We start from the raw sequence: 16721 nt of genomic DNA, 5'->3' as shown, positions 1-16721 counted from the left end.
AAAAATTTCATGTACCTTTCGAGAACAAAAAACTCTTTTCCAGATTGGTGGAATTTTTAGCAGAAGTAACTTATGTAGTGAGGAAACTTTTCCGCTCTACGCCAAAGGCATCATAAAAGGTTGCTTGTTTAATGTTCCGCTACACCTCACAACTTATATATTAAACTCACCCACTGCCATAATGCAATGGAAAATTGAATTTTAATCTATATTTAAATGCAATCAAATCAAATTTACCTGTTTAGCTTACTTTATTAAAAAAATAAATTAAAAGTTATAAATAAGTGAAGGTGGTAGACCAGTAAAACAAATCAAATAAATAGTTTTCGTAATTAAAATTTATTTCATTAATATAATTTTTGCAACTTTGATATTTTGCGTTTTTTATTGAGCTGTTTACATATAACATTTATAAAGAATCTTCTATGAAAATAATTGGCTCCCTTAAGAGTTTTTAAGCAGAGGAGGTATAAATTTTTTTTTGTTTTTTCATGTTTAATCCGTTACTATACAATTAAAAAAGAAATTATGCCATAAAAAACATTGGTGGTTGCACCTCACTTCCGTTCTATTATTATAAGTCTTCTTTGTTTAATACTAAAACAATTATCAATATCTAAATACCTTATCTTATTTTTTATGTTTCTTAGCCTAATCATTATACTCTCGTAGACATGTAAAAAAAAAAACGTTCTTTACCAAACCCATTCTTTGAATGCATAAGCATATGTACGTATGTATGTATATATGCATGTATGTATTTATGCATTTATGTATGCATGTATGTCTGTTTGCGTGTATGTATGTATGTATGTATGAATAAATAAAGAAGACAATATGATTATCTTCTATATATTTGTGCTCATTAATTTAATAATTGATGCTTTCTTGTGATTTTATAGATTTTTATGTTTTAAGGTATACTTAAGAAACGTTTTTTATTAGTGAAGAAATTTATATTCAAATAAACTTGACAACAAACTGCGTATGTTATCTCGAGAATGTAACAGTTAATTTAAGACCAGATACACTTTTGGTATTTAAAGGTTTATTGTGGGGCGATTTAAAGTTTAATGAGTCGTTTGTGAAAAAAAATGGAAAAATTATTCTTCTTGAGGTATGTATATTATTAGTAAATAAAAGCAGAAGATTTCTTGGAAAGTGGTAGGGTTTACTTATTTTTTTCATTAATTTTTATTAATTTAAAAAAATTTTACAATATGATTTGAAGCTTCATCTTAAAATATTTTGAGTTTAAAGTAAATGCATATTTTGGTTGGGTGTTATTACCCAAACTTGAATATGCTTTTTATTTTTCTAAATTTGCAGTGAAAGCTAGTTTTTATGTTTTTTTTCTTTTTTTCTTTTTTTTCTTTTTCTTCTAAATTTTGATTTTTTCTTTTTCATCTAAATTAAAACTTTGATGGTGACACTTTTGTCATTGTAATAACTCTAAGTTTGTAGAGTGATTTATATGTTTTAAAGTTGTGATTTATATATTGTTACCTGTCTATGATGATGAGTTATGATTTTTGTTGACTAATCAATGACTTTGAGTTGTGGACTTTATTTATCACAACTTTTTGCTTATCTTCTAAAATTGCCCTGTTTTAACACTTAGTCTGAAGGTTCTTAAATGGTTTTAAATGAAATTGATTGTTTGTTTGTTTATTTTGCCGTTTAATATCTTTAACAATTTGAAAGTTTATAATTAAAAACACTGTCGGGGCAAGTAGAAGGTATTATTTTGTCATTTTACCGAGCCCTAATCGTACATAGTTGGTATAAGGTTTACTGCACGAGTAGTAGTAAGGTTTCCTATACTTTAAAAAGAGATTCAATTTGGTTTGAATCTTTTAACTAATGATCTGTGTGTTATGTAGTACCATTTTAAACAATTATCTTTTACTTTAAACTTACTTTTCTCTATTTCAAAGATAGATAAAAAGAATATTTTCTACCATATTCTACTTTCAATAGTAGTTTCTTGCCACAACGTCGCAAAACATTTGTAAATATAGAATTATTTATTGAATTTTAATTTTTTAACAAAAATTATTTCATAAAAATTTCGCCTTTCTTTTTTAAGAGTTTAACTGTCTAATAAAAAGTGTATATTTATGTGGCATCATCCTCCTTCAGAAACTTGAAATTTTATAAATCGGAATTATATAATTATACTTAAAAGATAAATCTTTTATATATGAATGTATTATTTAAAATTCTTAACTGTTTATAATATAAAGTTTTGGAAAACCTATTTCTCACCCAGCTAACACGCATGCATTATAATAACATATTTTAAATAATAACTGAACGTTGGCTGTGGTTTTTCTTATGCAAATCCAACTTTGATCCAATGTGATGTTTTTAACGATATTATAGATCAAAGACTTAATAACGACGCATTAAAAACAGCCAGCACAAATACAGAGCCAAAGTATGTAAAAACATTGCAAAACTTGATTATTTTTACCATCTCAACACAAAATTTATTAATATAAGTATATATAAATTTGATTCAATGTATATGGATAAAGTATGAAACGATGTACAACCCAACATTGATTTAATATATATGAATGCAAGTAAAAAAATATATATCTTAAAATCTTCAGTAAAATTTTAAAATACAAAACCACAAACAAAGCATCCTTTATTAATATGTGTAATAAATGGTTGGTGATTGTATGATATATATGTAAAATTATAAAAAATAACTACCAAAAAGTCTAATCTTTTCTCAATAAACAATAAATGCAATATTAAGCCAAAGCAAAATATAGAACTTTGAATCGACGTAATATATTACACTTCTGCAACATAAAATACAACAACATTGTGATAAATTTGAATTTTTGTTGCTGGCAACGCATAGTAGAGCACAATAGCTTTAGAACTGGAAAAAAATATTTTTTTGCTTTGTTTTGGATTTTTAAATTAAATAAATATTTTAAGGACTTTTGTTAGATATAAGAAAAAGTACTCCATAGATTTTTAAGGATTTATTCAGAATAGTCAGACGTTTTTAATGTATTTTCAAGTAATTTTAAGGAAAGTTTTTTGAAAAAATTGGTAAGTAATAATAGAAAAGAGAGAAAAATCAAAATCTTGCATGAAAAAACAATATTAAAACGAGTTCTAATGGATTCACTGAAATACATTACAGTAATTCGAATTTGATGTTAAAAGTCACTGAAATAAAGTAACTCGAAAATTCAATTAGTTTTATTTATTTAAACTTACTAAAGACAAATCTCACAAAAAACAAATAATAATAATAACGTCATTAGTTCATGCGTTCATGACCTAGTTTGTTACCTAGTTTCTACTAATGAAATTGACATATTTCCACTTATGCACACAAAAGAGCTCAATATGTGCAAAAAAAAAAAAAAAAAAAAAGAGCAGAAAAAGCATTGCAATCTGTAAAAATAAATAATTTCATAAAAAAATAATTTGAAACTGAAATTTTTATTTAAGTGAGGACATAATCGTAAGTGCATTGTTTGAATACATTAAATAAAAATGAACTATTATGAAAGGCACCTTTTTAAAGACCTATTAATATATCTTTTAGGCACTTTATTATACTTTTTTCATTAGAATAAAATAGCTGCAACCAAAAATTAAAGAATCCCTGAAAAGGTTTAATGTTACTAATAAAAAATTTAGCTTTAAAAATATAAAAATAATCTAGTAGTAATAACTTGCGCAAGCAAGTTTTTTTATAACATAGGAGCTAGATTATGGGTTCTACAGGGTTAAAGGTCAGTCCTAGCCTAAAAAAAACGTGGATAAGACGTATTAGTGACTCTTTTATACATTACCACCAAAATATGTTTCAAAACGCCTTTTTTTATTTTTGTAAAGTGTTCAGTTTTGAAGCAATTCTGTCTTTTTTTGCGACGTCGCAAATGTAACCAAAATGATATCAAAACAACTTAGTCAATCAATATTGAGCCAACGTAATTAACAACCTTGTTCGAAAGTTTTACCAGCATATGTGTGCTTTTTTGGCAGTTCTTTACATTGTACATCCATTAACCATAATACAAATACTAACCATAATACAAATATTTTCAAGCTTCTTTTATAAAACCAAAATAAGGGTTTACTCATTACCATTATTTTAGTATAGAATTCAACATGTTCCAGAAAATGTTGAGAGGTGTCCATGGTGAAAAACTTTTATACAACGATTGGTAAGAAAGAATTCAATAGTCTTAAATTTGTTACTTGATACAGCGTAAGAAGTGAGCTTACGAAGAAGACCTGCATGAAAACTTTAAATATCTTCTTAACAATCTTATTTTAAAATATTACCAAGTCACTTAATAAAACTTTGACAGAAATTTACAATGTAGTTTTTAAAATTAAATAGCCGTAGTGCTAAAACTGTAGTTTTACGTAAAAGTGGAATAGTAAAACGAGTTCATTTTTTAAGTTATTTATAATATATAACTAAGATACCAGATAATTTAAAAAAAAATAAAAATTGTTAAGAAGTAGTAAAGTAGAGCGGTCGAGTCCGTAAATAATCAAAACCCTTGTAACCACTATATTAATATTACTTTTTACCAAGGGGAATTTAAAAATTTTTTTTTAAATTAAAACTTGATACACTTGATTTTTTATATATATTATTTGATTTTAAACTATTACTTAATGATTTAATTATTATTTATATTATTTGATTGGCGCAGTAATAACCAGTTAATATTGTTTCTATATATATATATATATATATATATATATATATATATATATATATATATATATATATATATATATATATATATATATATATATATATATATATATATATATATATATATATATATATATATATATATATATATATATATATATATATATATATATATATATATATATATATATATATATATATATATATATATATATATATATATGTCAAACATGCTACGAGCGGCGTCGCTTTATGATAGGGGAATGGGAGGGGAGGGTTTAAGGGGGAGTTTCCACCCCCTTCCCTTAGAAGATTTGAAACAGAAAAGTTGGTAATTTCCTTGCCACGCATTAGGACAGTTGGGAAATTGGTGATATAATGAGAAAATATTTTATAATTAAATTAAATAAAAAAGTTTGCGAAATAAAATAAAAAAGTTTGCGAAAATTCATGAAAGATTGAACTTTATTTTTTACTTAGACAAATAAACTTTACGTTTATTAAACGACTGAAGGTTGTTTTCCACAAGACGGAATAAATCGCAAAGCGAACTTTTTCGTCATGACGAAACGCCGCTTCAATTTCCACTTATTTTTTTTTGCGCTTCTTTTTTTTGTTATCATCAATAAAAATGGCAGCACGAAATTTACGCTATATGTTTAACTAAAAGTAGTTAATATTTTTTTTGCATACTTTCTACTTTGAAACATGTGAAAATTAATATCCTTGCATTGATTTTAACTTTTTTTCCTATTATTTAAAATAATGGTTCATTTTTAGATAATATAACTTAATTTAAAGCTTTTTATAATAAAGTACAGGAAAATACATGCTGAAATCTGATATCTTTTTTTTTTTTTTTTAAACATCTTCGCTTCCAGCAAGGCTGCAAGCAGCCACTAATTAAAGTTGGCAGTTACTGAAAGAGAAAAGATGAAGATTGTAGAGCAAGATAACGATTGACAGACGACTTAAAAGATTGCAAATTATATGAGTCAGGAAAGGAAAATGAAGGAAGCGAATTCCAAAGAGCTGATGTTCGAGGAAAATAACTAGACGAATAAACGTTTTTGGAGCACTTGCGAACAGTCACAGAAAAAGGATGACACTTAATTGAATGACGAGTAGCACAAGAATGAATTATAGTAGATGGCACAAGAGACGCTAGCTCTTCAGAGCAGTGCCCATTATAGCGTTTGTAGAAAAGAGAAAGAGAAGCAACATTACGACGATGTGATAATGGTTGGAGGTTGGCTGCAAGAGCAGGTCCAACTATGTTTACAACGCGTTTTTGCACCTTGTCTAAAAGAGAAAGGGCATCATTAGAGGATCCGCCCCAGATATGGCAACAATATTCCATACTAGGCCGAATTTGATATTTATAGAGATAGAGAATAGAATCCGATATAAGAAAGTGACGAGCTCGATAAGAGATGCAACCTTAGCAGTTGCTAATTTTGCAACTGATTTGATATATGGTTTCCAATAAAGATTGGAAGTAAGAGTTAATCCTAAAAGATGAAGAGTAGGTGACTCATTGAGTACATCACCGTGTATAAATATTGGAAGATCTAAATTATTGCGATAACAATTGGCTGAAAAAAATTAAGTTTTATCTGAATAAAAATTTACCAGCCACTGTAAGCCCCATGCTGTAGCAGAAGTAAGATCCTTTTCAAGCTCAAATGCCCCCTCCAAGCAATCAGAGGGTGTTGGTTTTTTATCACAACAAGAATAAATGGTAGTGTCATCAGCAAACAATGCCACCTTATATGAGAGAATATCTCGAAGATCGTTAATGTAGATTAAAAAGAGTATAGGGTCAAGGATAGAACCTTGAGGAACCCCTAAAGTTACAGAATAAGAAGAAGAGTGTTATCCATCAAGGACAACTTTTATGCTACGATTGGAAAGGAAGGATTCGATGATCTTAAAGATGTTGGCGGATACACCATAAGAAGAAAGCTTATAGAGAAGACCAGCATGCCAAACTTTATCAAAAGCTTTTGAAATGCCAAGAGCGATGGCTTTAACCTCTCGACTTTTATCTAATGCACGATAAAACCTGTCAGTTATTACTGTTAACAAATCAGCTGAAGAACGAGAAGATCGAAATCCATATTGATGGTCAGAAAGTAAGTGATTAGATTCAAGATGAGAAATTGAGTGTTTGTTAATTAAAGATTCAAAAACCTTGCTTATGATAGGAAGAAGACTAATAGGACGGTAGTTAGACGAATCAGACCGCTCTCCAGAATTTTTGAAGATAGGGATAACAGATGCCGCTTTCCAGCAGGCTGGAAAGCAAGACTCTGATAAACACTTGTTGAATAGTTTTGAGAGTATAGACGACAGCTCCAGAGAACACTTCTGCAAGACAATAACAGGTATGTTGTCCGGGCCACAAGCTGTAGAAGAGTCTAGGCAGGAAATCACTTTAGATACAGAAGCTGGAGTGATATGAATGTCGAGCAATGGATCAACCTGTTTGTTGGCAATATCAGGTAGAAAGCAAATAGCGAAATCAAGAGATGATATTGATGAAAATTTTTAGCAAACAATTCAGCTTTGTCTTTAGGTGAGGTGACGAAGTCTGAAACATACAAGAGAGGTGGAATTATAGATTTGCCCTTGTTATTGATATTAATAAAGATTATCCAAAAGTCACGAGATGAGATACGTGACAATTTTTGAGATGAGATACGAGATTTCATGACCTGAGAATAGCGGGTTTTGGCGTTAGACAAAACCTTTTTACAATTGTTTCTAGCAGTAATAAACAGACGCCTGTTTCCTGGAGAATTGTTTTGCTGATAAATATTGAAGTAACGGTTTCAATTGGCAATCGCAGCAGCAAAGTGTGAAGAAAACCATGGAGGAGAGTGAGACTTGACCTGGAGTCGTCGAGAGGGAATAAAAGATTCCATGCCAGCCTGAATCCACGAAGTTATGCAAGAAGCACATTTGTCGACAGGAAGACGAAAGATTTCTACCCAAGAGCCATCACGAAGAAAATCACGGAAAGAATCCCAGTCAGCTTTACTGTAGTTGTAAGAGGTTCGAAAATAGGGGGATTCAGGTGATGAAGAAGAATGAGATATTAGTTTTAGAGAGATCAAACTGTGATCAGAAGCACCTAAGGGTAAATGTGGAGAAACTGAGCACTGACTAGGATCAGAAACAAGACATAAGTCGAGTAGAGAAGGTAAATGGTTCGGGTTGTCTGGAATGCGAGTTGGAAAGTTGACTATTTGAGTTAGGGATTGCGAAAGGCAAAAATTTTGGGCTCTAATGCCTGCCGAATCACTGACATTAGAGCCAAGCCATTCAGAGTGGTAAGCATTAAAGTCACCAACAACAACTATAACAGCTGTTGGATAAAGAGAGAGGGCTTGGTCAATATGATTAGAAATAACGTCAAAAAGTGTGCAGTCTTGAGATGAAGGAGAGCGATATAGAACAATAAGAAAGGCAATAGAGTAAAGTGGTGCTAAATATAAACACATAAAAGAATAGTCTGTGGATTCAAACCTAGTTTCACGACAAATGGGTGAATTCTTACGAATGTAAATGCCCAGGCCATGCATTTGACTATTGGAGTCTTTACGAATTAGAGGAAGATAACCATCAACACTAAGACCACAAGATGAGACAGCTGAACTCAAATTAGTCTCACAAAGAGCAAGTAGGTCTGGTGAACTTTGCAAAAGATAAGACTCAACAGAAGAAAAGTTACTTCGAAGACTACGAATATTAGTGAATGATAGGTGTAGAGAACTTGGTGACGATGACGGTTTTTTGTGTTTTATAGTTTTTGGTACTTTATTCATTTTAAAATTAGATTGAAGAACTTGACTCAAAGCATAGATAGTACTCAGAACACTGTTTAATAGCCCAAGCAATTGTCTCATTACTACAAATAAACCCTAAGCCCTAACAAAAGTATTGTATTTTTCAGTGAAGTATCGTCTTTTTCTATTATTGCATAGAGAAGGAAACAGTTACATTGCAGTTTTGTTTTGCTGCGCTAAATGCAAAAATGTAAAGTTAAAGGCGTTGTTGAAAACTTGTTTAGGTTGATCTTTGCTGTTTTTGCGGTTAGAAGAAAATCAACCTTTGAGAATATTAAACTAAATATAATTTATGGTCATGAAAATAAAAACGTTGTGGGAAAACAGTTTAAGGTTTACCAAAAAAGTTAGTACACAAGTACGAAAGCGAAAGCGAGTACACAAGTCTTAAAAACAAAACTTTTTTTTTGAGTTTTTTAGAAAATCATAATAAATTACTTAGACATAATTTCTGTAAAGCTTACACATTTTGACTTTGACAAATTGTTGTATACAAGCACTAGTAGGATAGGTAAAAATTATTATATTTTTTGATATCTAACAAACACCATAATTTTAGGTTGGCAAACTATCTAAAGATTCATTTATATCAATTTCAGCTGTTTTTATTTATGGAAAAATTCCTAATGGTAGGATTAATGCATCTGTGGAAGCTGGTTCAAAATGGAGTAATTGTTATGGAGATCCAGTATTTAAAGTTAACCAAACAAATTTTAACTTGCCTATTATAAAAACACGTGTAACATCAGGTAATAATCTGTAAAAATTATAAGAGATAAACATTAGAATTATTAAATCTACAATAGTTATCGCCATGTGAGCAACAGGGTCTAAACTCTTCTTCACATAAGGCAAATCAGTATTTATATACATATATATATATATATATATAATTATATATACTTACATATATTTATATAAGTATATACATTATTCCGAATGCTATTTTATATCCATTTTTAAAATTCTTTACTTTTCATATAACAAAGTAAACTAAAACGTAAGTTTAAAAAAAAAATTATCGGAAATTTTTAGATAGGGGTTTTATTTCAAAAGAAGAAAGCTAAAATAATTGTTTAAGTGTATTTAAATGTTTTTAAGTCAGTCTAATTGTATTTATAAGTAATTTTATTGAATATGTTTTTAACAATTGCTTTTATGTAACCAAATATATTATCAAAATAGTATTTTAAAGTATAATAAACTATACAAGTTTCATATATTGCCCTATGTTTAAAATTATATTCCATTTATCAATATTATTGATTTATTTTACTAATAGCTTTGTTTAGAGTACTCTTGTTAAGTTTTAAAGAATCTAAGATTTTTAATTATTTAACTAGAAATCAAAATTTTTCCAATATGGTCTCAGAGTCAACCAAACCAAACTTTTTTACAGACTGAATCGTATCAGTTTGTGTGCGCAAAAATGCACGGAAGGTACAGTTTATGTTGTATTTATATAGTTTTTTTTTATGTCTTTTTCTTTAAATAAATATGAAAAATTTAACCATATATCACTAAAAATAACAAAACTTAATAGAGCTCGTAAAATTTCATTTTAATTAATTACATGTTTTAATAAATATACCATTCAATATTTTTTCTTAGACTAAGTCGTTAAGATGTCAAGGAACTAAGGGTGGAATGCAAGAAGCGAACTTGATTGAAGTTCGACCTAAACTTTGAAGTTTGACTTTGTTAAGTTAGACTTCAAAAAAAAGCTTGAGCAAATGCGTAAACGAATCTTAAAAAGTTCAGGATCGCGCTTGATATAGCGGCAAAGTATATGAAAAGGTTAAGCCTTTTAAAACTAGCAAATTATCAACATATATTTGCATAATATTTCTCAGTTTTATAATTAAAAGAATTAACTTAAAAAATTAAATTAAAAGGTGTTACTAAAATGATAAATTTAAATTTTGTATTTATTTTTAATAAAAATTTGTAATTCTATAAAAAACACATAATTTAAATGAAAAAGTTCGTGTTACCTTCTATTTAGTCCGAGGTTTTAACTACAATGTAACAGCTGCTTAACATTCAAATGGCGTATATCATATAAGCCATTTGAATACATGATATATGCTATGCGGGTTACAGCACAGCATATATATCGAACATAAAGTTTTTATTATTCATTTTTCTTGTTGAAATTTTTGATAAAAAAAAGAATAAACTACATCAAGGCTGCAAGGTAACACTAGTTATTTTAAGAGTTAGCAGAAAATTTTTGAAAAATTTTGACAGTTTTTAATACCAAGACAAATATAATACTTTTAGAAATAGAGAACAAAATCAGTAGAAAAAAAAGGATAACACAAACTTGATTTCAACTAATATACGACAGAACTTATTTATGTTATAAAGGTTAACAAGTCAGCAATAAAAGTATAAAATTAAAATCTGTATAGATCAGGGGCGAATCCAGCATTTTATGGTTTTTGAGATAACTAACCGTAACCTGCTAACACAGAACAAACTTTGTTTAAACTTATGTCAAATAGGGATGTTTTGCGAAAAATTGCTTCTCAGCTTGAGCTGACTTGAGTCATTAAAGTGAAAGAAAGAGTTCAATATATGAGCTAGAGAAAAGGTTTTTCGCATTTATTAGGTTTATAATATAAACAATTAATTTCGCCTAAATAAATCAATTTATTTTTCAAATTTAAATAAAATAGAGAAAAAGGAGACTGGTGAAACTGACTTAATCAAACCCTAATATCCTAACAAGAGACAATATTTTGCTCAAACAAGCCACAAAATAATTTAATTCTATTATAAAAGTTTATGGAATACAATTTACCAAAATTTTAAAAAACTTATAGGGTATAAACACATTTTTAGGATACAAATATTAATACAAAACAAACTCATCTTTCTTTCTTTCTCTTTACATATAGCATTTTTACAATATCAATATTATTATTTTTACCAAATGACCAAATGTGTCACTGAAGTTCATATTTAAAGAAAGGTCTTTTTATATTATCAGAAAACTTGAGATACCAGAAAAGCCAAAAAAATAACAAAAGTATTATGAAATTAAAAAAAGTTTTAAAAAAGTATTGACGATGTTACAAATAATTACGTTGATAGTAACAAACACAGACTTTAGAATTATTTTATTAGAGCGTTTCTATGTTTTTGAATACTATTTAATTTCACAAGATAAATTGTTTTCTTCTTCTTTTCACAAGATAAATTTTTTGATAATATCAAACACAGAGTTCTTCATTTACTTATCAATAAAAAGGATTTTCTTTGTTGATACATTTTGACTATTTATGTTATTATTCTTTGATAAGTTAAATATTTATAAAAAGAATCAAATCACTATTTTATTTGCTCTTGCAAGACCTCTCAATGATGCTTTGAATCCATTTTCCTCATTATAATTGTACATTTAATTAGATCATTTTGTTAAACCGCAATGTTGTGAAGTAAAGCAAGATCAATAACGTCTTATAAAATGTTTATTTTTTATTTGTAAAGGAATATTGGAAACAAATTGCATAGCAATATTCCACTGTCACACCTGTGGTGATAATATGGGATGTTATTTCCTACAAAATGGACGTGCTGATGAACTTCTGAATTATAATCCCTCTAATGTTCCAATATATCTTGGAATTTGTCTAAGTTCGTAAAATCTAAAAAACTTGACAATTTTGTTTATGTATAAATAGAACTTCAATTTCATAAAAAGAAGCAAAAGCTGATATATATCCTTTATAGTATTACAAACACACAAACACAGACATGAAATGAACGAATTCATTTCAAGTTTTTTTCTTGCATTACATTTTAGTCAGACTTCAGATTTGAAGTATAACTTGAAATTTCATGTTCGCTTCTTGCATTCGGAAAAGATTTTTGCTTTTTCAAGTAAGCTTTTCAAGTCTAACTTGAAAACGGCGAGTTTTCAAGTCTTGAGTTCAAGTTCGCTATTTGCATTTGCTCAAGTCAAATTTCAGACTTGAAGCATGATTTTAAATTTTAAGTTCACTTCTTACATTCCACCCTTTAAACTAAGCAACTTTGACCTATTATTTTCCTATATTAGTACTTTAGGATCCAAGTATTTAATGCTAAAGTTTTTTATACTTTTTATAACCAATACATACTTTTTACTGTAACTTAAACTTGCTTCAGCCTAACTTCTTTTAGTAAGTTTATTTAAAACTTGTGCAAATTTATCACTGTAATAATTAAATGTTTAAGGACTTTTATAAATTAAAAATAGAAAACAAAACTCAATGTAGACATTATGTTTTGTTTCCTATTTTTAATTTATAAAAGAATTCTTTTTCCTTTTTACTTACTTATCACAATAATAAATGCATAAGTGATTTCTACCACAGCAAAATATATCTCTGCAAGAGTTCTTCATATGTCTCATTTGAAGTCTCATTTATATATTGTGCCTTGATTTTCATTTAAACTAAATAAACATAATATTTGTTAAAGTTCCAAGTCGACATGAATAAAATATATTTGCATTTATAGTGAAGTTTAAACGGTAGTTTAATAACAAAGTTTGGGGAATAGATAACAAATCGGGTCATATTAGATAAATAAGTAAAAAAATAGTAGCGGGAAACTTTATCGTCATATGCTAATATGAGGGGTCTAAAAAACTTAGTAGCTCTTCATGAGTTACATTAAAAATGCCTGTATATTAAAGTTGTTTTTAAGGCTCTCAATTTACTTAAAAGATGTAAATTTGACAAAAAGATTTGAATTAGTAAAAATTAGTTTTCTTATTTTAAAATACTGTACATTATGTTGTTACATTATGTTGTTACAAAAATTATGTTGTTACATACAAAAAATTGGTCTTTTTTTGTGAATAATTTTCTTCGTAATTCTTTATTAGCCATTATTTAAGTATTTAGTATTCATAGATATTATTTGATTAATTAGTTTGTTTTCTTAGACAGCCAAGTCCTTGCTACCAGCGTGAAATATCTACAGGAATAATTACATGTACGTATTTATGAACAATTTGGTTTATTGTATATTTTAATGGAATATTGTATTTGGATTTTTTTTTTACTTGTTAATTAGACAAATGCCTAAAATAAACTTGCTTCAGCCTAACTTCTTTTAATTGAGTTTATTTAAATCTTGTGCAATTTTATCTTTGTAATAATCAAAAGGACTCTGTAATCATTGTGTTTTGTATTCTATTTTCAATTTATAAAAGAACTCTTTTTCCTTTTTACTCATTAATCACAATAATAAATGCATAACTGATTTCTACCACAACAAAATGTATCTCTGCAAGAGTTCCTCATATGTCTCGTTTTAAGTCTCATTTATATTTTGTGCCTTGATTTATCATTTAAACTAAATAATTCATAATATTTGTACTCAATTATCCAGCACATAAAGGTCCCGACTACAACCCTAATGAGAAAAATGGATTTCATATGAGATACCTACATAGATGCAGTTGTGATTCTATTAATGGAATTGAAACGCAGTAAACACACAGTAGTCCAAAAATGTTAAATGTATAATCAAAATTGGTCAATAAATTAGTAAAAATTCTAGCGATAAATTATTGCCTAAAAAAAGAGTTCTCTTCAATTCTTTTTAAGCTATTTAATAAGAGCCTTAACAAATCTTGTTTCCCTGCTAGATAAAATGTGGCATCCGTGGTCCCAATCTTTAAAAACCCTAAAAAACATTTTGATCCTTTTAACTATCCTGATAAGTCTTTTAACTTTTAACTATCCTGATAAGTCTTTTTAACTATCCTGATAAGTCTTTTAACTTTTAACTATCCTGATAAGTCCTTTTAACTACCCTGATAAGTCTTCTCTTTATTATTAGCAAGCTTTTCGAAAAGTCTTTCGTATATGGTGCGTCTTGGAAAGTTTTAGAGATTATGAAATAATTTATTTCTAATGTTTCATTAAAATTTCCTACCTTGGTCAACAATATTCTTTTATTATTTCTTCTGTCTTTCGGTGTATCAAATGGTTGTGCACTCGGTCCCATTTTATTTCTTACCTTCATTAAAGATTTTCCTGACAACGTTGAATCTATTGTGGCTTACTTTGCTGGCAACTCGACTTTAACCTCTTTTCTTAACAAAAGCCTTTTTTTTTTGGTCGCTTAGAAAAAAAAAAACCATGAATCTGATCTCAATTTTCAACAGCTTGTAAATTTCAACTCCCATTCACCATTTATCAAATCAATTGCAAAGTTTTCTAAACCATTTTCTAAAGATAAATATATATATATATATGAATTTTTTTTTTTTTTTTTTTTTTTTTTTTTTATCGTTAAAATTATAATACTCCTCATTAAATTCTTAACCTCTGCAAATCTCTTATATTTCTCTTATATATACATATATACTATATAATCTCTTATATATACATATATACATATATATATGTATATATATATATATATATATATATACATATATATATATATATATATATATATATATATATATATATATTTATATATATATATATATATATATATATATATATATATATATATATATATATATATATTTATATATTTGTGTGTATATATATTTATAAACATATACGCGTTTTATGTTTTATAGTTCTTTCAGTTCAATTGGTGGATGTGTTTGGATATGATTCTAGCACCAAAAAAATTTATGGACGCACGCTTAGAAGCAATGTTATTGAGATAAACATCAATGAGAAAAAGCCTATAATTATAACTAAAGAAAAATGTATTAAAGTAAAAGCATGCCAGCCGTTTTTTAGTGAAAACTAGCTTATCTGGATTTATTTTTGTAAATATTTGCCATTTATACTGAGCGTGAATTTTATTTCATTTATCTTATAATATTAAAATATACCATTATATTATCATGCAATTGAATAGAATATTCTCACTAAGATAATATTTATCTAGAGACCAAAAGTGCACACGGAAACGGGTCACGAAATCTAGTTATGTTAAATACGTTAGTATTATTTGTTTGTATTTTTATAGTAAAATTACTGTAACAAACTCTTAATAAAAAGTTTTAATTAAGCTGTTTTTAATGGCGGTTTTGGCAGTTAAATTATTATATAGCAGTTATTTGCGACAAAAATTGATTAATGCAAAAATTCGATTAAATATTCTTTGCATTTGGTTAACAATTAAATATAATAAGTTACTTAAACATTTTTTACATAACAAAAGTATGTTCAACAGAGACGTCCGTTGCGTAACATTTGTTCCAGTGTTTTTGTAGGCTATGATAAAAAATTATAAGGCTAATAGCTGTAATTAAAATTTTTATTGAACATCTTTTTTAAACCCTCTTATTAAAATTTATTTAAAAAGCAAAGGAGGACACAGAAACAGATCGCGGATACTAGTCATCTCATGTAATTCAGTCCTATTTCTTTAACATTTCTTGTAGAAACATTTCTGCAGCTCAAAATATAGTCTATAAATTTTGCTGTTTTTAATACGGTTGTTGCGAATTATTAAATTAAAATAGCTATTGTTTGTACCAATCTTGGTACAAAAACATACTTAATTGGAACGGAAATAAGAGATCCGTAATCACCAAAGTGATAAAAGTATAAATATTTTCCATTTACATATAAAAACTACGGAAAAATATAAAAACAAAGCAAAAATGTCCAATACATTCACACTAAAATTATTTTAAAGCAAAAAACTAATTTGTATGAGAACCAAAGAACATCTTTTTTTGAGATAAAATTTGAAGAACAAAATTGTTTTATCATCATCTAGCTTTTAGCAAATGCTATGAAGATTAACAAAACTTTCTTTTAGCTTTTAGAAAAGGTCAACATACAGAAGATTTTTGAAATTATTCCATGTAGGAAAATTTTCAAAAACCAGTCATAAAAAGAGGATTTGACCTAAAAATTTAGCAAAGTTATTATTGAAAACGTTTATTACACATTAAACAAAAATTGACGTGTTTTTTACTCTAAAAATGTGGCTAAACAAATTACAAATAAGAAGATTACTTTAAGAGATGTTGTTTATTTTTTTGAAAAAGTTTCAAGATTTTTGTTGCAAATTCAGATCATTTATTTATTTGAAAACTCAAAAATATAAATAAGTAGATAAGAAATAAGAATATTACTTTGAGCAATGTTGTTTTTCATTCAGGAAAGTTTCAAGATTTA

At 27.6% G+C, this 16721-nt stretch overlaps 1 protein-coding gene across 2 annotated transcripts in view; it reads left to right on the top strand.

The window, feature by feature from the left end:
- LOC136089327 (uncharacterized) overlaps positions 1–15600 on the top strand; it is an 86033-nt gene extending 70433 nt beyond the window's left edge. Inside the window, exons 5-9 of one of the 2 annotated variants that reach the window (XM_065815291.1) lie at positions 946–1117; positions 9122–9311; positions 9906–10002; positions 13502–13551; positions 15158–15600. In XM_065815291.1, coding sequence (XP_065671363.1) covers positions 946–1117; positions 9122–9311; positions 9906–10002; positions 13502–13551; positions 15158–15336 — 688 coding nt within the window. In that variant the 3' untranslated portion in view covers positions 15337–15600. The remainder of the gene's footprint in view (positions 1–945; positions 1118–9121; positions 9312–9905; positions 10003–13501; positions 13552–15157) is intronic. The other variant, XM_065815292.1, reaches the window with a different exon arrangement.
- The last annotated feature ends 1121 nt before the right edge of the window (positions 15601–16721 follow it).

Source organism: Hydra vulgaris, chromosome 13, assembly GCF_038396675.1.
Source record: "Hydra vulgaris chromosome 13, alternate assembly HydraT2T_AEP".
Classification (NCBI taxonomy): domain Eukaryota; kingdom Metazoa; phylum Cnidaria; class Hydrozoa; order Anthoathecata; family Hydridae; genus Hydra; species Hydra vulgaris.
Note: the sequence above shows the minus strand (reverse complement) of the source record. Positions and strands in the feature narration are given on the sequence as shown.